General features: G+C 39.5%; 1 protein-coding gene across 8 annotated transcripts in view; it reads left to right on the top strand.

The window, feature by feature from the left end:
* CTNND2 (catenin delta 2) overlaps positions 1-25,609 on the top strand; it is a 700,247-nt gene that overhangs the window by 228,973 nt on the left and 445,665 nt on the right. For 3 of the 8 annotated variants that reach the window (XM_074874332.1, XM_074874381.1, XM_074874390.1), the window contains exon 1: positions 13,984-14,288. The exons of the other annotated variants lie outside the window; for them this stretch is intronic. In XM_074874332.1, the coding sequence (XP_074730433.1) occupies positions 13,998-14,288 (291 nt within the window). In that variant the 5' untranslated portion in view covers positions 13,984-13,997. Of the gene's footprint in view, positions 1-13,983; positions 14,289-25,609 lie in introns of those variants that run through there. 8 annotated transcript variants of the gene reach the window in all.

Raw genomic sequence — 25,609 nt, forward strand, 5'->3', positions numbered from 1 at the left:
TTTTGCAGGAAATACTGACTTCAGAGTATATTTCTCTTCTGATGTTGTCTTGATGTTTCCATCACAGAGATAAATTTTCCTTTCTTACTCTTTATTTCCTATGTGCGAACTCCAAGCAACAAAGTTTTCTGTGCAAGAAATAGACACACAAGTGTTTTTTAATTCTTTGCCATCCTTCTCTCTGAGACTAAGTCTCAAATACCTACCATTGGGGGGTTTAATACTCTAGGAGAGCTTTGTTCCTTTATCAAACAGCAGATTTTCTGGTTTGTTCATTTTTAAAAAATCCATAAAATAAGTTTAAAATGCAGTGAATGACAGTGCCATTTTGGTTGAGTGCGGATGCAAAACGTACAATATGTAAGGCTATTACAGTGCTAAAGCTATGTAACTTTCTTTTAAACAGTAAAAGTTTTGTCTCTGAACAGACACAGCCTGACATGGCATGTGTCATACTCTCATAGTACTATTCTTTGTATCTCAGTCATTTTGAAAATAATAAATGTACTGTGTCATAATTATTTTGATAGTATTTAAAGTAGTTGAAAACATAGTCTGCTACTTCAGTGGTATTATTGCCTTTATTTTTCTTAACTAACATTTTGTAATTTCATTCCAAATTCCTTCTCATTGAAAGAATGAATGTTTCGGTTGTTTCAATGTAACTGTAAGGGGATGTGTAACTCTTTCTGGCCATGATATCTAACTGTTGAACTGTACAAATACATGGGATGGGCACTAATATCAACTGGAGCACTGAAATGACAAAACTAGGTATTAACCTCCTAGTACCTATAGTAGGCATTGGCACCACGGACATTTTGTGTTTGGAGAGTAAGGAATTATTTTTGATAACAGAGCAAAAAGTGCATTCTCCTTTTCTTCTACACAACAGTTTAGTCCTGGCTTCTCTTATATTGCAACAATCTTACATTAAGTACTATACACTACATCTGTATTTTTCACATATTTATTTATAAATATATAAAATAATGGTAGAATTGAAAGGAAGTGTCATTGTTTAGTCTTGTGCTTTAAAATTTCTTGTGTATGTTCCATGTTTTGTTTTTAATTCATCTCCAAGCTGATACACACTGTTATTGTTACTTTTATCTTCATATAATTTTAAATGTTGATGTTCCAGTAATTTAGCTCAGAAGTGCTGTTTCAGTTTTCAACAAAAAAGTAGTATTTTTCAATGTAAAGGGATGGTCTGGACTTACGAACTTATTCCCATTTCTAAAGTGTATTCTTCCAGAAAAGAATCAGTGTATTTTGATCTATAGTCAGATAAATAATATTTATACATTTTCTCTAAATCTATAATTGCATGGATAAGGCCATGTAATACTGTTAATTTTTAAACAGAGCACCTTACTGACACTTAATTGCTCGATATGGCAAGCATCTACTGCAAGAGTTTAATTGTAGTTTATCAAATTAACAATATCTTCCCATTGAGAAAAATATGACTTGTCTCACATACAGCACACAGTATTTTCTATGATTTTTTTTTCTCTTGGATATTTGACTTAGCTAAATCAAAACATCTTTGTTATAGAAGAAATTATGAAGGTATTCAAGGCTTCCGTCTCCAGTGATACAGCAGCAGATGACAAAACGTGTGGGCCACAAACAAGAATTCTTTTAATCTTCTATGCCATAGCAATTTTTCCTTAATTAGGCACTCAGTAGTATGCTTGGAGATCCTTTATTTTATGCAAAATCCTGTAGTGAGAAATTACCTGGTGTTTTTAGGTGCAATGGAATTTAATAGTTTTGTGAAGTAATTATCTTAATTAAAAAGTAGAAATATTGTGTGGTAGCTCTCTAGTCTTCCATGTGAACTTTATACAATTTTAGATCTAAGAGAATGAAAAGCATAGTTGCCCTTTAGTGTGCAGGAAAATAATGAGACACTCTGATAGAAACAGCAAAAGCTATGAGAGACGGAGACAGGAAAAGGCAGAGTAAGAAAAATAGCTTCAAAATGTTAGGTTGCAGAGTCAGGAGAAACAAAGCAAGCGAATGCTTTCTGCAGCTAGCTTTGTGTTCAGTACTAAATGCTGCCCACCTCTTTACCCACCTCTTTGGTTCATGAAAAGTACCAGCTGTCATCAAGAGACAAAAACCCCAGAAAAGGCCTTGCCCATTCTGAATAACTTGAGATTTACTCGTTCATGTTCTTCTCCATGATGTTCCACAGTCTTTGGTGTCAGGTTCCCAAAATGTTTCAAAGCCCATGGTGGACCCCAACAAAGGATGTTGCTTATGAATTGGTGAACGGTTTAAGGAACATAGCTGACATCTAAGATGGTGCTTCCAGGTCATTGTCCTTTTCTGTGAAAGACTACTCATGAGCAAGGCAACAAGCACCCCTCTGTGAGCACTAGCTTGTGATTTCCCGCAGTAATGCTAACAGCGAATATCCCACAGGCTGTGGGAGCTGCGGAAATACCCTCGCTGAGCTCTACGCTCTCCTTACTCACTGCTTTCAATTAACGTTCCCACAGGCTAAGTAATTTGTTTTAGGCTTAAGAAGTAGTGTGAATTAATCTCCAGACTGACTTTATTCCACTGCTTACTGCTAAACAGCTGGCAAAAGACTTTTCTTTTAACTGAACCATTCCTCATTTTCTCATTGTCTTCAGTAACATGAAGGAGCAGAAATGTGGACATGATTATCAATTATGATTATTACTTATTTACATCTGCTTGAAATTCTAGATGCTTGAGAAGGCTGCTTGTTTCACTCAGTATGAGAAAAATATTTTCATTAAAAACCCACAACTTTTTGATAATTCTTTTGGTACATCTTGCTGTATTAATGCAGTCTCTAAGAACATGGTATTTTGAGGTGGTTGTCATATATTACCTTCTAGAAAGCTGTACTACCTACAGCTATAAGTAGTATTATATTCAGTAAATTCTAAGCTGATCTCTAGGTATCCTTTTCATAAAGATTTCTTTTCAAGTATGGAAAAGGTGATTTAAATGGGTGCATCACTTTTTGCTCTTATATTTACTCCTGCGATGCGTATGGCAGCTGTGTGTGCTTATCAGTATTGCATGAACATTTACCTATTTCAGAGCTTTCAAATTGTGCAAGTCTAACTTCTTTCCATGATTGTTTATTCTGAGTTTAATAGTTTATTTGCACTGATTTTTATTGTTAATATTAAGTAAAGGCCAAGTTGCATGCTGTCTAAGCCATGCAGGTCTATTACAATCAGTTCTTCTTTTGTTCTCCAGGACAGCTCTGGCTGACATATATGGGATATGCCTGCAAGTGAGTGAGAGCAGAATTGCTCTCACTAGGTCACAGGAAACGCAACCCAGTCCATAAGTGGAAGAAAACCAGCATGTGTCAGTTTAGGGTTTTTTTGGTTTAGAAATGTACGATAGGCATCTCCTTCCTCACCATGAATGAAATCTAAAAAGTCATTTCCTCAAATGCATGCAGAATATGTCTCAGATTCTTTCAGGCAGATATAATTGCTTTTCTTCATGCAGCAAGCCCCTGTTCTCTGTCATACCCAGTCGTAGCGTCCATAACTTCCTAGTTGAGAGAAATTTTGTCTGCCACTAGCGAAGCTTAGAAGGCAGCTTCATTTATAGTAATTAGGCCCTGTCGAGCATTTTCTGAACACACCCAAAAGCCAGCACTTTTCCTCTGGAGGCCAAGGGAAGGAGACAGTCTTCCCTGAGATATGGCTGTTGTCAGGTATTTTAAAGATGTTTCAAGAAGCATGAGTTTAGGGAATATTTTCACCATTCTTTTTATAAATATATACAACCAGAAAAGGTTCTCATTAGGAGAGTTAGCTTTCTTACTCTGGTAAGACATCCTAGGAAATGTGTTGCTAGCCTTTCTCGCCCACCCCCAGGTGGTATTTTGAACATAGGTCAGTTTGAGCTCTGATGTGGGTCAACATAATGTAACTTTGCAGTAACTTCCAGTTTATAGAGATAATGTGGTCTCAAATATCAAAAATAAGTTCTTAGACCGAACAGTGTCTTAGTTATCCTTAGGTACTTTCCACTAGTGTTTTCTGCACAGTATATCAGCTTGGTTTACTGGTAGCTATAAACATATCACACGAGTGCAGCTACTCAAAAAGCTTGGGAACAGATTTTGAATTTAACACTCACAGGCAAGGTGTAAAGGCTGACAGACAGCTCAGCATGGGTCAGGGCACAAGCAGAAACTCTTGCAAAATGTGTTGCCAAAAAAAGGAAGGAGACAGTAAATTTGCATCTCTGCATGGGGAGAGGCAATGACCAAAATCTCTTGAAATTTGTGAAGGGGGAGAACAAAAGTAGCGTGGTGGAGCACTCTGTGCACAGAAAAATGATTATCCACTAGGCTGCAGTTACTCATGGCTGACCGGGCAGGTAAAGGTGGGGTGAAGGATACTATAGGCAGTGATATATATTGTCACCTTTCAAAAATAAAAGAGATGCTGTAGGACCGCACTCTGCTTGGGGAGGACATGGCCCTGCCCATGCTGTGGGCACCCTCTCCCTCCTCCCGGTGCAGCCCCAGGCCTGCTGCTCCCTGATCGTCACTGGGGCCAGTGCTGGGTGCCCCAAGCAGAGCTGAAATGGAGCCTCTGGCCCCAATGGGCAGGGGTGCAAGTGGGGGCCCCCAGTGGGCTGTGAAGGTCTGGCACTGCAGCCTGTTGATGTTGCATGGGAAATGGTAGGTCTGGCTTCCAGGCTGAATTGAGGTGGTTGGGTGTTTGGGGTGCTAATTGCCCTGTGCCATATTTTGAGGTATAAAGAGACAATTAGATTTAAAATTGGATTTAAAAAAACATACTACTGCTGTTCATGCTTACTACACTATGAGCAGCTAGCAACATAGTCTCCAATAGTGTGTACAGAAAGGGCAGTAGGTGTTTTTTCTCCCCAAAATATCGTTGAGTTTGTTTGAGGGACAGGCAGAGAGATAACACGCCAGCAGAGAGAACAGTGTGGTTGCAGAGGGTTGCTGGGATGTTTGTGTTGTTTCTTAAGGGAACTGGACTTAGACTAAAGAGAGGGAGGTAAGAAAAATGAAAGGGAAAGAAAAGGTAAAGGAAGAGATTGAGAAGAGGAAAAAGATGGAGCTGCAGAGTGAAGACAGGATGTTATCTAAATGTAACATTGGTAAGTAAGTTATTGACTAGAGAATGTTAGCAGAAGTTTAAATCACTTAATTGGTCTGTTAATCACCGGCCAAGTTGTTTTCTCTCAGGTGTGTGTAACAGTTTCTTGTTTTTTGCAGCAAATAGTTTTAAAACAATGTTCTACAGATAGAATTTGAGGCCTTGAATATTTGCTCTGATAGTGTGTGAGCGTACTTCCTTATCTTCCTGTTCTACAAAATCATTATATCCTTAATAAAACTTAGGAAACAGATGCACTGTGTGCTTTTTTAGAGAAAACAAACAAAAGAAATTCCCACCTCTATCTTTATCTGATTAAAAGCCTAAACTGAATCCCAGTAGCCAACAGTCATGATTGTCCCAAAGAATTCACTGAATTAGATTTATTTTGTACCTGATATGATTGCTGTAGCAAGTGAAGGGTAATGTGCCTGTCACCCCAAAAGGAATGGTAGGTGCAGTCATTAACGAGTGCCTCTGTCTCTTTTCCGTTAGTATCAATGGCTTAAATACATTTCTGAACATCAGATTCTCTCCCTGCTTTTTATCTGTTCTCCGTTTCTCTCTCAGCCTCCACGACTCCTTCCAATCAGGTTAACTTGTTTTCATTTGTGGCAATCATTCATCAATTTTTTCTGAGAACTTCCACAACCAATACAGAAATCCATTAAATCTATATAACAGGTTAATCTCAACTAATAATTAATCATTAATCTTTCTGGAAGTACACATTTTCTTCAACCCATTGCCAAGTCACAAGCCTGAGAAGAAAAGTGAAGTATTTAATCTGTTTTGTAAAGTTTGTTAATGACAAATTCTGGCTGACAGATTGAAAAATTAGGTCCACTGTGTTGGGGTGCATTCAGTTTTAAAAAGTGATTAATTATATGCCAAGCTGTCAAAGAAATTTTGCATGAAAAAGAGAAGTTGTTAGCAGTATGTCTGTGCCCAATGATTTCATAATGTCTCTTTTAAATATACATGAAAAAAAAAAAATCAGTAGCATACAGCCATTTTCAAAAAGTGGAGTTTTGAAACTATTGAAGGAGAAGCATGAAACAGCTTTTTTACTCCCTCACACCCTCCCCCAATTCTCCCCCCTATATCTTTGATTTTAAAACCACTTTTATTTTCCCTCTAAAATTTTAGTTACATCTGCTTGCTAATTGAATTGAACACAGCCTCTGGCTTTCCTGAAGAGCTCCTCCTTATTCAAACCCCAGCTGCATTCTGGGAGACTCTGTTTTCCTGGGCGGCTGGATTCGCTGACACAGGTAGGTTATCGCCCAGGATGATTAAGAAGTCCCACACTTGCTAAATAATTCAACCTATTTTATGGCTATTTGCTTAATATCCCATTTCTGCAGAGTTGGTAAAGTGTCTGACAAAAGGTCAAAGTGGTTGCACAGCTTCTGTCTGTCGAACTTCTGCTGCTTCCTGGTGCTGCTCTCAGTATATCTTCACTTCTGATTGATTTTCTTAATTCAAAATTGACATAAAAAGTCTTTTCTAATGAAAAGCATGTTTGTCAATATTCCCCACTCCCTTTATGGATTTCTGTTATGTTTTTATTTTAATTACTAGCTCCTGACCTGTTTATATTCTGGTTTGCTTGAAAACCCAAATCTTTGTTCTCCATACAAAATACCACATTTGCGCTCATCTTCTATGTTGCACCATGCTCTATAATTTAATTTTCAAGATCTTTTTGGGAGTAGATAGCAGCCTCATGTTACGAGACCAGTAGAGTATTTTTATATTCAGAAAGAGAAGAAAAATAACATGTTGTGAGCAGCAAGTCTTTCTTCCTGGTCAAAGATGATTCCCAGATAAAAGGATATATTTCTTCTTTGCCTTGTGACACCAAGTCAGACTTAAAAAGCCTTCTACTTGTTCAAAGTGTCTCAGAGGCTGAAGAAGTGACACTATGTAAGGCTGTGTATGACACATAATGCTGCAGTTTGCTTGTTGTGCAGATTCAAAGCACACCTTTGGTTCTTGAACTCTTTTTAGTTTGATAGAAAACCCATCATAATGTTTGACTATTACAAAGCTTCAGCATCACAGATGTTGAACTTTACCTGACGTTTGTATACATCATACGAGATGTAACAAGTGAAATTGGGTTACAGATAGTGTTTTGTGTTGTGGCGATGAGTTATTTGTCACCGATCACCACACCAGCAATGGAGTACACAGATGTAATAACACAGTTTCACATTCCATTTGTTAGTTCCAATATTGATTTAGTCTTTTTCTGATACACCATTTTTTCCCTTGGACTTACTTTGCTATTAAATAAAGCAACTTTGAGGTTTCCTTTATATATTTTAACTAAAAAAATCTTTTATGTGAAGGGAAAATAGCACATATTACCCAGTCCTCTGAGATTTTATACAACCAAGCATACCCTCTCATTAATTTGGTTTTCCATTGTTCTGTATTGCCAGTGTGACTGGCAAGCTGTTGAGGTGAGACGTAGTATGAATGCAGTTGTGACAGAAGCACCTGCCCTCCTTTCATTACTGTTGTGCAAAATACTGGTCTCCTAGAACAGCAGATCTAACAATGGGGCTTCTTCTGCTAATGCAGAAGATCGTTCCTCACATGGGGTACCTTGCACCCCTTCTTCATCAGTTCTTCAGTGTAATATTGCTAGTTTGGAAAAAAAGGTCTTTCAGTGCCTATGATGTGATGTTTCTTTTTCTGTTCCTTTAATATTTTGAGCTAGCATTATACATCAGAAGGATGTGAAGTGAGACTTCAAACTTTATCAGCATGGACAATCAAATTTGGGTTGATCAGGAAATCTTTACTAGCAACTTTTTGATGTGAAAGGGAAGTGAGTTGGTAGTCTTCCTTCTTATCCTTATCAATTGTATTCAGCATTGCTGGGCATCTAGTGGATTTTTCTGATACAGTGAACAGACAGCTGATATATTTTGGAAGACTTAACCAGCAGTCATGCCTACCAGTGCAGCAATGTTCCTCTGGTTTAACTATAGCAGTTCAAGGTGAAATACTGTTAACAAATTACAGACCACAAACTAGTATCATTTGTGCCTATAGCAATACAGCCATAAACGCACATAGATTGTAGAAATAGGATATTCCTTTGGCAGGGAGCGGGGGTGGTGGTGGTGGTGTTTCTCCAGTTTCTCCTGTTTTCACTGCATAGGTCAACAACCAAGATGTGAAAACAAGAGGGGAAAAAATTCCCCTAGTGTCATGGCTTCTGTGCCCCCATTTCATGCTTACATTAAAGCTTTTAAATAATATAGAGTTCTAAATAGCATAGAATAGCACTGACCATTGAGCTTTGCCTCTGAGAGGCAGGTGATATGGGTTTCTTGAGATTAAGGTTATCTATCAGGCCCCGTGGTTCTGATGGTGACTAAATCAACAACAAAAAATAATAAGAAGATTACACTATTTGGAATGGCCTACTTCTTTTTTTTTCCCCCCTTTTTTTTACCCATCCCACCTCTTTTATACAGCACTCAGAGCAGCTTTCTGTAACAAGGCTCTGCACAGACCAGGTGATGTTGCAGACATCCGTGTTCACTCCGTGAATCTGGGATTATCGTCTATTTAGGTACAGTTTCCACTGACATTAGCATAGTTTATCCAAGATGGATTTGTTTCCATTTTGTTAGCATTTATAGAAGGATGAGAAGGTAGGTGCGTGAATGGTCCCTTTTGGATAGGGACAAGGCAAAGTGGGAGTTACAAAAGAGTAATTCTAACTTCAGATGGGAAAGGAAAATAGAGATGTAAGTTCCCAAGGCTGGAGGGACAAAATCCCACTTACTTTCTCAAAAAATGGACAGCAGCAGAAATAAGTACTCTATGATCTAAAAACCACAGATAGTCAGAAATTAGGTGGCAGCCAAGTTGATTACCAAGAATAAAGCTAAAACTGTATGTGTGATATGAAGTGATTCTAGCATTTACCAGTCTACCCATAGCTCTGTGATTGTTGGACAACTTCAGGTTTCATTGTGGCAGGTGCTTGCCATTTCCACTACATGTAACCCTCCTTTAAGGGTTTGCTGGTCGTTTCCGTCAGTATGAGAGGTATTTATGAATCCTATAAAAGGGAGTGCTTGTCAGTCTAGGAATGATAAAACATATTGCCTCCAGATTACCAATTCTGAAAATGAAGCTGGCTGAAGGTAGTAGGGGAAGTGTTTTCATATTGCAAATGGACACATTAGTATACCTATGTCATAGCAAAATCATACGATGTTTCATACTGCTTTTAAAACAATCAGCACAAAAAAGAAATAGGAAAGAACTCTCAGGTATCACAAGCACAGGCTCCACAGTAGGAAAACAGCTGAAAAGCGAAAAGCTGTTACGTGGATAAATGTAAATTTCGGTAAAAGGCAAAATCCTTTTTCTTTTTTTTTTTTTTTTTCCCAGAATTCAGCTGTATTTTTGATGTTTGACTTTATCAAACTGCCCCCCGAGATTTGATTGTTGTGAAGGATAACCTTACTTTTAAAACAGAAAACATGACATATAGTTAGTTAGACTGTGTAGCTATTAGAAATCTGGTAAGAAACTTCCAATTAACTTTTTAAATTGCAAATCCTCATTTCTAATACTTTTCTGAACAATGTATCCAGAAAATACTTTTGTAACTTGGAGAAACCACCACTAACCCAATTAGTTGGGAATTAAGTACAATATTTCATAAGCGTTAGCTCTCCATGGTAATTCTAGTTGACCTAAATCTGTTCCTACTGTAATCAGATGGAGTTTTACTTCTGGTTTCCAGGAAGTCATGGAAGTGCCCAACCCTTCTCAAATTGTTTTGTTTTCTACTGGCTGACTTACTTAAAATTTGATCATATTCTGCAAAATTCTTGCTGGGTGTTGAAAAACTTTCAGGAATACTTACAAAGCTAATACAAAATGGTAGGAAATATCTTGGTAGCTCTTCTAACAAAGTTGGTTAGCTAATCTTCAAGTGCTTAGGCATGTTCTCTTCTTTCTTAATGTTACTGAATTGGTTATTCCCACAGACAGTGAAGCAGAGTAAGTCTTAAAGACTCTGTGGCCTGTAATATTTTTTTAAAATAATTCTGCTATTCATTAGTGTTGCAGAACATAAAGAGCAAAAGTTGGTGGAAATAAGTGCTATATACTACTGTCTATTCAGACCCTGAAAAGGGCTTTCTTCATTTATTATGCAAGAACAAAATTCCCTGTTTACACTATTTGCTTGAGCTGAGTATGTCATGGAAGAGAAATTGTAGGGATCTGCAAAGCCACCACGCACAGTATCACACAAAAGTTACTTGTTCTTAGAGTGGTCTCCCCCACAGGGTTACCAAATCAAGAGAGAAAGATGAGCAAAACACAATAAGAGATTGTGACACAGGCCTGAGCTTCTGGAAAACATCTTCGGTTTTGCAGTACTTGCAGTGCTATTTTATGGTAACTTTAATGTCACAAACCAGAAAATGTTAGCAAAGGGAATGATCCTGGAGCAATTTCTGTCTGCATATGCATAGATTGTCAAGCAGAGGAACAGCTAAATGTGCCCTAGAAAGGGTTTAGTATGAAAAAAACCAACACAACCCAGTATAGGAATCATTACCAAATTAACCCAGTAAATATTTGTGTAACTTTAAATGAAATAATCTTATTTCTACTTTGTACAGCAGTTTATCCTGTGCATGCATCCTGTTGGCTCACTAGACACGTTATGGAGAGCACAAGCAAACGCTTAACTTTGGCCTTAGACACAAGCAAACCCTTAACTTTGGCTGCCTCGAAACATTTCCAGATTTATCTCTTCTGAAAAACATAGATTTGACTATTGATGTTTTTCATTCAGATGATACAGAATCCACCTAGTCGCTACACTCTTGAAGTTTGTAGATGTTTTAAATGATTCTTGAAGAACCAGTGTGAAAAGGATGGGAATGTGCATTTGTGTAGATTAAAGTAAAGTTGTGGATGTTAGCATAAAAACACTGAATTGTGGTTCAGAGATAACCGTTCATGTGCTGCATAAGCAATAGAAAAATCCTGCACCTAACCTCCTTTCTCAGTATACCAACTTAAAGGCAGTTTTCCTTGAGTAAGTATTACTGCAAAGCCTAAAATACATTATAGGATTTCCTTCTACTTCTCCCTGTCCAAACTCTCAAAGTTTGCACAGCTTCAGCATACCATAAGTCAAACATCAACAGAGCACTGGAGGATTTGATCAATTTTAAGTGTATAGGAATTTTTGTGATACAGAAAAAGTACATATTCTAATGACAGGAAGGGTGTATGGGTTTGGAATGCAAATAGTTTTCTTCTACTTTCATCAATCAGTTTTATGAGATAGGATCCCTTTATATAAAGATGGCAATTTGTACAAATGTCAAATTATTGAACAACTCTTTCATGAATATGTGGCAATCCATTTTAATACCAATCATTGATCTTGGCAATGAGAGTAAAATCCCATTGAATTTTATTGTTATGTTAAATTTCTCTATTAAATATACTGCAAAATTGCATGTGTGTTGTGCACTGCTGCAATAGATGCAATGACTTTATAGTACCTGTTTTCTTATTTTTTCAACAGAGCTTTCCTGAGATGGTGATGCATATTAGCACATTGAAATGAAACAGGGTGGCTGTTGACAATATTTCATTGAAAGAGAACATGCTCAGACTGTTGTGTAATTAATTACCCGTTGGAGATATTATTTCATGTGGAGTAGATTTTCTTCTATTAAATTGCCGTTTATTTGTGACCTTTAATTTATCATAAACAGTCTTCTTTCTACATCCTAGGCAGCAATGGAGAACAACAAGAAATTGTTACATTGCTCTTCTTAAATGACACTTACAGCTTGGCAGAGTTACAAGGAAGCTAGTAGGTTTGCCATTTAGGAGCTAAAATAAAGGGCTTTACAACGTAATTTTCCATCCATTGCCCCCAGCAACATTTCACCTCCTTTTAGAATTTTAGAAATACAGTTAACTGTTGGGTTTAACCCTTCCAAACGTTTCTGGGAGAAGTAGCTGATTGCGTCCTGTTTTAAATTATTATTACTGTGTTAGCCTCAGCAGGTGTTTAAAAGAAGTGTCTGCTTAACTACTTTCTGTTTCTTCCCTCTGTCCCCTTTTGAGGGGGGAGTGGAGGGCAACCCCTGTGCTTACATCTGCCCTGGGGAGTGCAGATAAACCCAGGGAAGGTTGGTAGAAGCCAAGTCAGCGTTTTTTTCCTTTCAGACCCTGAAATGTTGCTCTTCCTTCCTCAGTGACTATACTGTGTCCTATAAAACCAAGCAAAACTGACCTCAGCTTCACTGTGACATTTTGAGAGAAGAGTACTGAAATGTGCACCGCAGTTTTATGACTCCAAATCAGTAATGGTAAATATTAATGATAGCGGGTGTTAGGTATCTGGTCATTGTGGTTCAGAAAAGGGGGGCGGCTCTTTGTAAGTAGAAAGGAGACATTTCTTTATGATCCGGATTGTATATCCGGCTAAAATGCAAGCATCTAGTCCAGTCCTTCAGCCTTTTACCTAAACATTGGCAGCAAATAATGAAGACTGTGTGCTCTGTCTTCTTAAAAAAAAAATTAAAATGGCTATAATAATCACATTTATTTTCATTAAAAACATTGGGAAGGGAAGGGCTCATTTTGGAGTCTGAGCTGATAGTTTATTCATGTGTGAAGTATTTGAATATGAAGCTCGTACTTATGTGAAAGGGAAGGCTATTTTTCCTGACAGGATCTTTATATACAAAATAATCACACAGTTGTTTTCCTCCAGTGTTCAGATCGCACAGGTGTTGACCAACTGAAATGCACAGAATGAATAAGGCACTTTAGCAAGAAATCATCCAAAGCAAGTTAAGTCTTTTTGACTTCAGCAGAATAATTGAATTACTGAAACATTTGCACCAGGCCGAAGAATGATAGCAATCTTTTACAGGCATAATTACATCTACAGCGACCTTGCGTGAGGTTGTAGGAATTTGTCATGAATGTTGCATTTCCACCTTGGGCATCTCTATCCTTGACCTCAGACCCCTCAAACTTCAGGGTGTATGATGAGTCTTGCTGCGTTGAGCAGGAGTCATCCTGTACATAAAGTTGTTGCTTGTAACGTGTTGGAGCCTTGGAGCTGTCTGTGCTGGAGGCCAGGCCAGGCATGGAGCCTTTAGCTTTGAACCTTGCCATTTATTGCTATACGCACTTCTGAAAATTTGAGTGTAAGTTTTATTTTCTAGACGCCTGTGTATGTAAGACAAAAGTTTCATAGCTTCATGTCAAACAGTCTGTGAAGCAAAAGTTTAAAAGAAAAAAAACCGATGCCCTCAGATACAATGTTTTGTATTACAAGAGACTGATGAATGTGGGGTTTAATTAATTCAGTGTGAAGTTATTCTGTGCTGAGATTCTGCAGTAGCATATCGACTTCTACTCTCAATTAGAAAACCTAAATAAATATACATATGTATGAGGATTGATCTGCACTCGGGGGGGGGGGGTAGGGGAAGGCGCTGAAAATGTACGGCCGGGCCGCGGGCAGGGCCGGCAGCAGCTGCTGGGCTCTGTACTTCTGCCATCAGGCCGCAATTAAATCGCGGTTGCAGCTTCTGCTGGGAGGCGGGTTGGCGGCCCCGTGTCGCCAGGGCTGCCCCCCGGCCTGCCCCCCGGCCTGCCCGGCCGCGATCGCGGCGCAGCTGCGGCGTTTGGGAGGGCACAGGCAGGGCACAGGCAGCGCGGGGCTGCGGGGGGGCCGTCGGGCGGGGGGGCGGGGCCGGCGGCAGTGAGGTGTTGCCTGAATGAGGGCGATGGGGGGCTCGGCCCGCGGTTGCCATGGAGACCTTTGTGCCCGGCGGAGCGCGCCTCCCCCCGCCCGCGCTGCCCCGCTGGGCCGGCGGCAGCTGCCCGCGGCCGCCCGGGCCTCGCCCCTCGCCCGGGCCTCGCCCCTCGCCCCTCTCGCCCCTCGCCCGCCGGCCGGCCGGCCGCGGCCTCCCGGAGCCCCCAGAGCGCGGAGAGCCCGCGGAGCGGTCGGGGTCTGCTGTCGCCGCGGCTGTTGGCGTGTTTCCGAGCGCTGGGAATGGCCGGCAGCGTTCGCCGGCTGGTTTTTGTTTCAAGTTTCTTTTTGTAAGTGGTAAAAGGAGGTTAAAAAACAAAAAAAAGAAAGAAATGACTAGACCTGCCTGAGCAGCTGCTCCGGAGAGGAGGGAAACTCGGCTCAGCTTTGAGGAGGCTCCCCAGAGCGAATGCTGAAAGTGATTAAGGAGATTAATTTACAAGTGGGCGACAAAGGTAAAGGGTTAAAGATGGACCGTTTGTTTGGGGCTGCTTTGTAATTTGTTTGAGGTGAAATGAGAGATTTCGTGAAAAGGTATAGAACTTGTTTTAAACGTCGCCTCTGAATGGTTTAAAAATATTTTTGGACCTCAGAATCCTTTAAATCTGGTTGCACGAGGGCATATAGGTAGCATAATTGCTAGATGTTAAAGTCTTTGTGAAATGCTGTCTAAGTTGTGGCTGGTAGGTTTTGGTTGTGGGTTTTTTTTCCTTTTTTTTTTTTAAACAGAGTTCTTGGCTTAAAAAGAGAGAAATGGGTGCTTTGAAGTCCATTAAAGGCAAGAAAGTAAATGTTACTCTTTAGTGGAAGTGTCTTGTCTCCCCAAAATGCTTCATGTCCTTATTCAGCAACACTTGATTTGACTGTGGTTATTTCTTGTTTCAAGTTAATCTAAAGCAGAGATTTAAGAAAATCAGCAATTCCACTGAGATAAAATAATTTAACAGGCTTATCTTTCCTGTGCAAACATGTATTTTTGTAGATGCATGCTTTGAGCTTACAGACCTGTTGCTTTGTACTTTTATACCCTAGAAAACGTTCTCAGTAAATACGATGTACTCAACTGTGGTGATACCTTTTTTTTTCAGAGTATAGTCTTAAATAGGTGAGAATGGGATTTGCATCTCTTATAAATATGTTTAACCTTTAAGTCTTTAGGCTTTTCAGGTAGATTTTTTTTTTGTGTAGATGGGTCAGCTAAGTTGAAATTCATTACAGAATATTAGTGAAAATAATGCACGGTTGTGACCTCCTGGTTTCATCTGGTGCTGCTCAGGTCCCAGGGAAATGTGACTGACTGTTAAAGGGACTAAATAAATGAATTTCATGTGGAAACGTCCCAAAAGCCTTTTCTGCCACAGATCTTTATACTTCTTAAGGTAACAGTTTATTTAATAGTTTGATCTTTTAGCTGAATTCAAGTAAAATATCTGAAACGTGCAAACACATCCCCCTCCCCACCCCCGAGTCTAGTACTTCCTACCAAAAAAAAAAAGGGGAGGGGAGGGGGAGGTTAGAGCCAGTTGATTTTACATATTATTCCTGACTCAAGACACTGAAGGAATATGTTATTGTGGAGTAATACTGTTTACTAGGCGATTGCATTTGTCAAATTAAATGAATAAGCACGTACCCTCCCAAAGTCCATAATGAACAAAATGTATGACTTTGAGGGAGTTCTTTTTTGATATAACCATAACTATCAGTTTTTATTAGTTAAAATTGGAAAGAAAAGATTTTCTAGACCAAACTAGTTTAATCGCTCAATCTTAAACTAAGGGCTGGTTTTTTTGGGTTTTTTTGTTTTTTTTTTTTTTTTAATGTGTACTGCAGAGTATTCAGCATGAAAAAAAAATCTTACTTAAGATGTTCTGATCTTTAATAGACCAATAAAACTACGTTAATTACTTCAAGATCAGGAACTAATTTTATTTCAAAAAAAGTTCAGGAAAACGAATCCAATATTTGATGCTCCGTAGTTTAAGTGCTTTGCATGATTGATCCAAGCTTGTTCCTAGTTGATCCAACTTGTCATTTTAACTAGTTTGTACCACTAGACTGATTTTAATAAGACTGCTTAACTTGTTATGTAGTGCTTCTGAGTTGACTGTGGTGTCTCAAAGCATACTTGTTGCTGTGGATTCTTTCAGGAGCTTTCTAATTGCATACTATTTAATTTTAGTGGCTTTTGAAGTCAAGTGTCCAGAAACTTGTTACCTTCCTTTTCTCCCTTCTGAGATTCACTGCCTAAAGACCCCAGTTAGTTTTGGCTTTGGGAAGAATATTAAAGTGACTCAGAAACACTTGTGAAGGGACTCTTGAAGCCCATGGTGCCAGAGCAGTACCTGAAGTTGGCTTAGCAGTTAATTCCAGTCTCCTTTTCTAAAGTCCTCTGAGTCAGGCGTTGAAATAAAAATTCAGTGAAGTCCCTAATAGAGTGTGCTCTCAGTGGAACCTCCTGCAGTTGATAAATATTTCAAGAAGCTGAAAGTTAGTGATACATTTTAAATGCACTGCTAAGCCGAGATACTTCATGGTCCTTCGCATACACATTTGCATTATTCATTTGTGCTGTGAAGGTAGATAATGATCCGAATCTATCTCTGGTATTACTCCACTGATTTCTGAGTAACTGAACTAATTCAACCATACGTTAACATCTTGATTTTTGGAAGTTGAAGGCAAAGTTGGAATTACTTCAGTGATTTTATTATACAGGTAATAGTTGTTTCTGTACTAATGATGTTCAGTAGCTTAGGCATTCTTTCATTAAAATAATTGTAAGCAGAAGGTATAGTTTATTTTTTTCTTCTCCTTTTTCTGAAAAAATATGTTCAGTCTTCTAGTTGCTGAGTCCTGAAGTGACTGACAGAGAGATATGATAAACCAGCTTTCTGTCATTGGTAAAAATTCATCCTAATAACCTACGAAAGTAGAAGGGTCTTGACACACTTTTTTGTAGCATGATACTTTAAGTAGAAACTCTCCATGTTTTAAGCAGCCTTCCATACAATGGGTCCATGATACTAGCACGTGCTATGTTTGTGTGTGTGCACGTATGCAAATACATATGTATACAAACTTGTACTTTAAATATATTAGAGACTTGCTTTAACCTGTGAGGAAAGGGAGAGGTAATAGAAAATGGTAAGCCCTGATCTAACAGCATGCACTAGATTTAAATGTTGACACTGGGCAGGCCTTTCAATTGGCAGAGTATATAATACATTTAATGGAAGCTACTATCCCTACATTTAAATCTGGAATATGAAAGCAGTTATTGGTTTTTGGGGGATTTTCTTGATTTTGTTTATTTATTTTAGTAGACATTGATGTTGTAGGAAATAATTGGGATAATTTTGATGAGAAATTAAAAATATTTCTTTTTGAGATCCTTTCAGAAAACTCTTAGTATAGGGTTCACACTGTTAACAAATAGTTTCTGCCAGAGGTCAAGACCTTTGTGTGACATTCTTGGAATGGTCATTCCATTAATCCGCTTTTGAAAAAGCTAACCTGACAATTAAAGCAGGAACTTTGTTCTCCCAGCTGTGAACACATGCAACACATCTCTGTCAATCTTGAGTGCTACAAGACTGTGCAGTTTTAAGGATCTGGAAGAAAAAGTAGTTGGAAACACAACTACGCATCAGTCGAAGTAAGGCTCTCCTTAACACACCCTGTGTCTTAACGCTTTCTAATGGCAGCGTGTATGGGTGAGTTACTCGACAAAGATCCTTGATTTTGTGTCAGTGTGGTGGAGCAAATCAGAACTTGGGAGTTGATAAGAAAAACGCCTATACATTTAGTATATTACCTGGGAATTATACAGTTGTGTAATTTCTATTTAGACCAGTTCTAAAAGTTTTATTCTCAGTGGACTGAAAGATGTTGAAGCCAAATAACTTTCACAGCTTCAGAAGTTGTCAGAGAAACTGAGGGTTGGGACACTTCTCCCTTCTGTGCTAGAAAAGGCTGTAAAAAGTCTATTGAGGCTGCAATAAGCAGTCATGACAGTTTCTGCTAAAACTATAGGCAGTGAAATAGTAGCTATTTGTACTGTTGAGTTACAACATTAAATCATTTGGTGATCAACAGGCACTCAGACAGGTGTCATCAGATTGGTTTTTTTTTTCTAGTTGTGGCCTCAGCTTGCACCGTAGTCATGAATACTGATAATTTTTGTTTAAAGGAAAACTTGCATCCTTCTGAATAGTATTATCACTGAGCATGTGTGCACCATGTGTTAAGATATTTTGATTCTTTAATAAAGAAATTAATACTGATTATTACCGTTCTTTTAGGGTTGTACAGGTGTTGTGTAAGGATATCTACAGCTTGAGTGGTAGCAAATTTGGGAACTGAGGGCAGATGCCTTTGCTTTCTGGTACATACAGGCTCTCATTCTGGCATATGCACGGGGCTATTTCATCTGAAATGTGTACCTGTCCTTGTTAGACTTGCATGAACAGTGGCTTGAAGATGATTGTTGGCTGCCTTGGTGAGAAAAAGGTAGACTGCTGGTCCAGCCTGCAGGATGGCCCAGTAGACTACATAGGAAGTAACAACATCTTCATTATGACCTTGATTGTGCAGTTGCTCATTTCTATTTTGTGAAACCACAACACAATTGGAATTGGTGGTAAATCTGAAATCTGACGTAGTTGAGTTAGCCTCTGCCGCTTGACTTTTCGCTCCTTTTTTTTTTTTTTTTTTTTTTTTTAGTGGATTTATTATTAACCTTATTTCAACAGTAACAGGCAGTTCTATTTTGATTTCTTACCTAAGCTGACTTGGTCCAGCACTGAGTTTGCTTTTCCATGTTTCCAACTCTTTCAACTTTTCTTAAGTGCCAGAGTTTATGAATGTGCAGAAGGGACATGCCAAAACCTGATACAAATTCTCTTGCATAGCTATAGGATTAAGATTAATCCATCATCCATAATATCAGAGGGGTGCTGTTGACTAAAATGTAGATAACAACATGAAAGTGAAGAGGTGATATTACACAGCTGTAGATTTTTGCTGTTATTTTAATGGCTTATCTTCAGAAGGGTCAATATTTTATCACTGGGCCTAGTCTAGCATGAACCTTCTAATGCTTTTATCTTTTAGACTGTTGAAGCTGTTAGTTCTCACAAGCTGGCCTTTAAGCAATAGAAAAGTCAGCCTGTTTCTAGAAACCTCTGAGAAAACCTCAAAAATTCTTCTCCTGCAAGAGATGATTGATTGTCAATAAATAAAGACAAAAAGTTAAAATAAAAAAAATTCTACTAGCAGAGATTTTAAACAAACAACAAACATGGGCAATTTGTTTTCTTTTTTTTCTTCCTTTTCTTCAAGGCTGCAGTGTTATGTGTCTGCCCTGCCCTGATTTCAGATTAGATTTCTTGTGGCTCCACAGCTGACTCTCCCAACTGGCTTTGGATGTGCTAAAAATTTAATAGCCAAATTTCAGATTGAGTGTCAAGCACAGAAATGGCTCGGTGTCAGCTTTCTGTGAGGAGCAAGTTCTCATTTTTGTGCTTGAGCTCTGCTCCTTTTCTCCATCTCACTCTGCACAGTGGCTCAGTTATTTTTCATTGTCTGTCTTTCCCTGACATTCAGAGCCATTATCTGTTCACAGCCCTATACTCCTAGGCTATGATTCTCTTTAAATAATTTCCCACCTAACTGATATTCATTCACATGCATAAAGACTTATTCCTGAGTCCTTCAAAAAAAAGCTACTGTCAGCCCAGTCCCTGCCATTAGCTGGTGAGAGAGCTGGTCCTCAGTTCTCATATGAAATTCAGTGCCATTAAGGAGGAAAGTTTGTGGCTGCTGAGTCAGAGGAAATATTTTTAGTGATTTGTCTCTAGTATTTTCTTTTTTTTCTAATCAAATCAATGCTATGCAGTAAAAGCCGGAAGAAGTTCTCAGATGGTTTAAAATGAGGTACCAAGATCTACTGAAATTAGTGGCACTTGACTGACTTAGAGGAGGTAAATCTGTGTTGGATTGCTTTATGGTACCCTTGTAGTTGTGAAAGATAGGTTTTGTTGTGCTTTTGCTGAAACTAAGTTACATAATTGCTTTAAGTAACTTCAGACGTAGTAAACTAAACCACATATTCGCATATCCTATGGAGGAGGTGAAACATCACCAGCTTTATCTGCATAAATTTTGTTTGAAACATTCACTCAGAATGATGTGATTAAAAGAGGAAGAAAAAAAATCGTATATAAACTATGAAAGACCTTGGGCTTTCATAAATAATTTTACAGTATCCTGATCATATTTGTTCCTTTCTAAACAGTCATAAGGTTAGACATTGCACTGGAAAGGCATGTGCTTGACATTCATAAAGCTTCAAACACTGAAATATTTTTGGTTTATTTTTTACCAAGCACAGATGCCTAAAAAGTAATTCCCAGTAAATTATATGGTGGTGCTAGGATTAGATTAATAGCTTGCTTTCCCCAAACTATTAATTGAACAAACATAGAAAAGAATTTAGAGCAGTTTTATTTTAATATAATTGTTCTCATACAAGATTAATACTACATATGAGTATTGAGTAACCCCTGCATTAATCATGTTTTCTTCTTCATAATTCTTTTCTGCCTCAGTTCACTTTAAGTCCTTATGCTCTGGTGCAGCAATGCTATGTAATTTTCATCAGAAATAATAGAGCTTCTGTAAGAAAGACTCTGTATTCACTACCAAAATATGAAATGTAGTGAAATTGTAGTTATAGAGGTGGGGAATTTTCTTCAGCAATAACATAATGGAGTATATAGATTTCTCATTCGTTTTCTGTCATACGATGTAGGCTTTAGATATCTCTCAGATCCATTTTTAGAGAAGATCAGGATATAGCTCCAATCTCCCATTACTACAGATAGCTGTATTCACTGATGTGCTGGCAATCCATGCTTTTTGGGGTTTTTTAAGACCATTGCTCTAATTTTGTTTCATGGATGAAAGAAGTACTACTTTATAGCTCCTCAGCTATAATTTTGCTTTTCCTTTATGTACCCTATGTACTTTATTTCTAATAAATATTTACCACCATAAAGTGTTTACTTTTTTAATGTACCTGTAAATGACTTTTTCAAGTGCCACTGTCCCTCTTAAGTAAGCTTCTGCAGTTGTTTAAAAGCCCGTGTAAGTATACATACAGTGCAAAATTACATAAGCAGTGATATCATAATTAGCTCTGCATTTAAATAGGAACATAATAGAGAACATGTATCTATGTACTTCCCCAGTGTTCATTGCACAAGTTGCCTGTCTTTGAAGAATGTTTCACATGACAATATACCCAAGTTATTTTCACAGTACCTTTTACTGTTTCTTTCACTGTGTTTAATAGTCATTTAAAGTATATCTTTAAATTAGTATTAACTTATCATAATGAACCTGGTAGCATATCATAAATAAGTTTTTTCTAGTATGCTAGCACCTGACTGGCATGTACTGTAAAAATGTTGGTACACTGAGGACTTGCATTCATTTGTTCTGAGGACCCAAACTATCCCTTTCAGTTGACCGAGTAGGCCAGAACTTCATTTGCTTTGTAGCTGTAGCTCTGTGCCAGAGACCTAAAGCTAAGTCATGACTTCAGGGAGGGAGGGAAGAGGAAGTGGGAAACAATGTATATATTCTTAAAAGTTGCTGGGTGTATGTTTTTCAACTGGACATTAGCTCAGGTATTGGTCCTTCCAACAAAAGGAAAAGGCTGCTCTTATTTTAACAGAGCAGTAAAAATGTATAGAGAGTCTCAAGCAAAGATGAAATCAGGAAGGGTTACAGATCCATCACATCTTGAATGAGACCCAGAGTACCCTTCCAGTGTTCTTGTGTGCATCTCGGTAGTAGGTTCCACTGAAATGGAATGGGTCAACAGACTTGGGGAAAGTTGATCTTTTTTGTCCTCATGGGGGACTTCAACCATCCTGATACCTGTTGGAGGTACAACACAACAGCACACAGGCAATTCAGGAGGTTCCTGGAATGCACCAGTGATGACTTCCTTCTCCAAGTGATAGAGGAGCCAGTGAGGAGAGGTGCTGTGCTGGACCTCGTTCTCACCAAAAAGGGAGGGCTGGCAGGGAGTGTGAAGCTCAAGGGCAAGCCTTGGCTGCGGTGACCATGAAATGGTGGAGTTCAAGTTCCTTAGCGCAGCAAGGAGGGTGCACAGCAAGCTCACTACCCTGGACTTCAGGAGAGCAGACTGTGGCCTCTTCAGGGATCTGCTTGGCAGGGTAACATGGGATAAAGCCCTGGAGGGAAGAGGGGCCCAAGAAAGCTGATCGATATTCAAGGATCACCCCCTCCAAGCTCAGAAGCGATGCATTCCAATGAAGAGGAAGTCAGGCAAAAATGCCAGGAGGCCTGTGAGCACCTGGACTAATTCAAACATAAGAAGGAAGCCTACAGAGGGTGGAAGGACATATAACTTGGGAGCAAAACAGAGACACTGTCTGAGAAGCCAAAGATGAGGTTAGGAAGGCCAAAGCCCTGATAGAGTTAAATCTGGCCAGGGGCACCAAGGGCAACAGAAAAAACTTCTATAGGTACATCAGTGATAAAAGAAAGGTTAGGGATAATGTGGGCCCTCTCTGGAAGGAAAAGGGAGACCTGGTCACCCAGGATATGGAGAAGGCTGAGGTACTCGATGACTTTTTTGCTCTCAGGCAAGTGCTTCAGCCACACTGCCCAAAATGCAAAAGGCAAAGGTGGGGACTAGGAGAAAGAAGAACCAACCACTGTAGGAGAAGATCAGATTCGAGACCGTCTGAGGAACCTGAAGGTGCCCAAGTCCATGGGACCTGATGAGATGCATCCGCGGGTCCTGAGAGAACTGTCACATGAAGTAGCTAAGCCACTATCCATCATATTTGAGAAGTTGTGGCAGTCCGGTGAAGTTCCAGCTGACTGGAAAAGAGGATACATAACAGCCATTTTTAAAAAGGGAAAAAAGGAAGACCTGGGGAACTACAAGCCAGTCAGTCTCACCTCTGTGCCCAGCCAGATCATGGAGCAGATCCTCCTGGAAACTGTGCTAGGGTGCATGGAAAACAAGGAGGTGACTGGTGACAGCCAACATGGCTTCACTAAGGGCAAATAGCGACTGACAGATTTGGTGGCCTTCTGTGACAGGGTTACAGCTTTGGCGGATAAGGGAAGAGCACTGACGTCATCTACCTGGAGTTATGCAAAGCGTCTGACTGCTCCACGTGACATCCTTGTCTCTAAATTGGAGAGGCATGGATTTGATGGATGGACCACTTGGTGGATAAGGAATTGACTCGGTGGTCGCACTCAAAGAGTTGTGCTCAACAGCCCGAAGTCTGAGTGCAGTGCCGTGGCAAGTGACATTCCTCAGGGGTCAGTGTTGGGACCAGTGCTGTTTAACATCTTTGTTGGTGACATTAACAGCGGGATTGGGTGCACCCTCACGACACCAAACCACGTGGTGCGGTTGACACGCTGGAGGGAAGGGATGCCATCCAGAGGGACCTTGCCAGGCTTGAGAGGTTGCCCGTGCAAACCTCATGAAGTTCAAGTTCATGAAGTGTGGCCAGCAGGTCGAGGGAGGGTATTCTCCCCCTCTACTCCACTCTTGTGAGACCCCACCTGGAGTACTGCATTCAGCTCTGGGGCCTCCAACATAAGAAGGACATGGACCTGGTTGAGCAGGTCCAGAGGAGGGCTATGAAGATCATCAGGGGGTTGGAGCACCTTCCTTATGAGGACAGGCTGAGAGAGTTGCGGTTGTTTGTTCAGCCTGGAGAAGAGAAGGAACTGGTCAGACCTTATAGCGGCCTTCCAGTACTTAAAGGGGGCCTAGAGGAAAGATGGGGAGGGACTCTTTATCAGGGAGTGTAGTGATAGGGTAAGGGGTAATCGTTTTAAACTGAAAGAGGGTAGATTTAGATTAGATCTGAGGAAGAAATTCTTTCCTGGGAGGGTGGTGAGACACTGGAACAGGTTGCCCAGAGAAGTTGTGGCTGCCCCCTCCCTGGAAGTGTTCAAGGCCAGGTTGGACGGGGCTTTGAGCAACCTGAGCTAGTGGAAGGTGTCCCTGCCCATGGCAGGGGGGTTGGAAATAGATGATCTTTAAGGTCACTTCCAACCCAAACCATTCTGTGACTAGGGCAATACACTATTTGGATGATTACCTGAAAACATTCTTTAAAAGTTACAGGATTTCCTTTCATGGATAAGCTCTTGTGGTAACACTTTTCTGAAACTTGTATCTTTAGGCTCTCTTTAGCCTAACATGGCAGGGTTTTTAAAAGGATTATCACTTATGTCCGGGGATGACTTGCATACAAACACGATAGCATTGATTCAGAGCACGTATATTAATTACACTTGTGAATTTCTCTCTTTGCAGAAAATCTCACCTGTAGTAGTATTCTGGAAAGACTATGGCCATGTCATGGCTGCAAGATAGAGCAGCAAAAGAAACTGCTTGGTCGGCTGTGATCTCCAGGTAGACTGTGGATATCTGGACAGACTCTAAAAGGCTTTAATGTTAAACCACCTGTCCTGTCAGGGCCTCCTGGCCCTATCTTTACATTTCTGTGACAGTAAACAGGCTGAACCTGTTTTAATTAATACTGGCTTTGGAGAAACAGAAATGCTATCCATAAAATCAGTGGAATTCCTGCTTGGACATAGGCATATTCTCCAAGTTCTTAGACAACCTACTTGCGCAAGTTTCTCTTTCCTTCCTTTAAACTTTTAATTTTCATGGAATGATTTAAAAGAATAATTAGCTATTTGGTTATCTGGGGGGAGATATCAGATGGAGATTTGAGTCAGTCAGCATAGGGACTTTGCATTTTCTGACTGATTTTTCTGAATGACAAAATTGGTTTCTTTAAAAAAACCCAACATGCTTTTCCATCTAAAAATCAATATATCTTGGAAGGGAGTTTGGAAAAATGAAATCCATATATCATGAAGGGATTGAAAGTGTTTCTGGCAATGGGAGCCCAGTCATTATTGCTTGCCAGCACTGTCGTTATTGCTTCAGGACACACTTCTGTCATGACATAATATTTTTTATATATTATGAAATTCATGTTCATTATGGTTTTTGTCATTCACCTCATGCTGATCTCAGTTGACGTTTTGAAATACATACCAGTGAGGCACAGCGTAACTGTGAAAAACAGTGTATTTTTTTTTTTTTTTTAAATTAGGGTTTTTTTAATTAGTTTTTTTAAAAAACCAGTTTGGCCCAGTTTACCAAAACATCTGCAGGATTCATGAACAGCTTGTTGGCTGAGCTCAACAGCAGGAGAAGCTGTAGTCAATCAGTTTTGCCCTCTTCAGCAGGTGTAATACCAGTTGATGGTAATTGCAATACATGGTTTCAGGGGACATGTGGATAATGTGCTCAGATGATAGCAACATCAACATAGTACAGAAAAAAACATGGGCAGATGTTTGGCTTATTCTGTCTACATGGTTACATGTACTTAAGATCACTCTAATGGAGTTTATCTACTGTCACATTGTGGTTTGTTCTGTTACAGAGAAGGATTTTATGGTAATCTTACAAAACAGTCCACCTGTTGCAGCAGCTATGTTTTGCAGTGTCTTAGCTGCA

The sequence above is a fragment of the Strix uralensis genome, chromosome 1 (assembly GCF_047716275.1).
Source record: "Strix uralensis isolate ZFMK-TIS-50842 chromosome 1, bStrUra1, whole genome shotgun sequence".
In the NCBI taxonomy this organism is placed as follows: Eukaryota; Metazoa; Chordata; class Aves; order Strigiformes; family Strigidae; genus Strix; species Strix uralensis.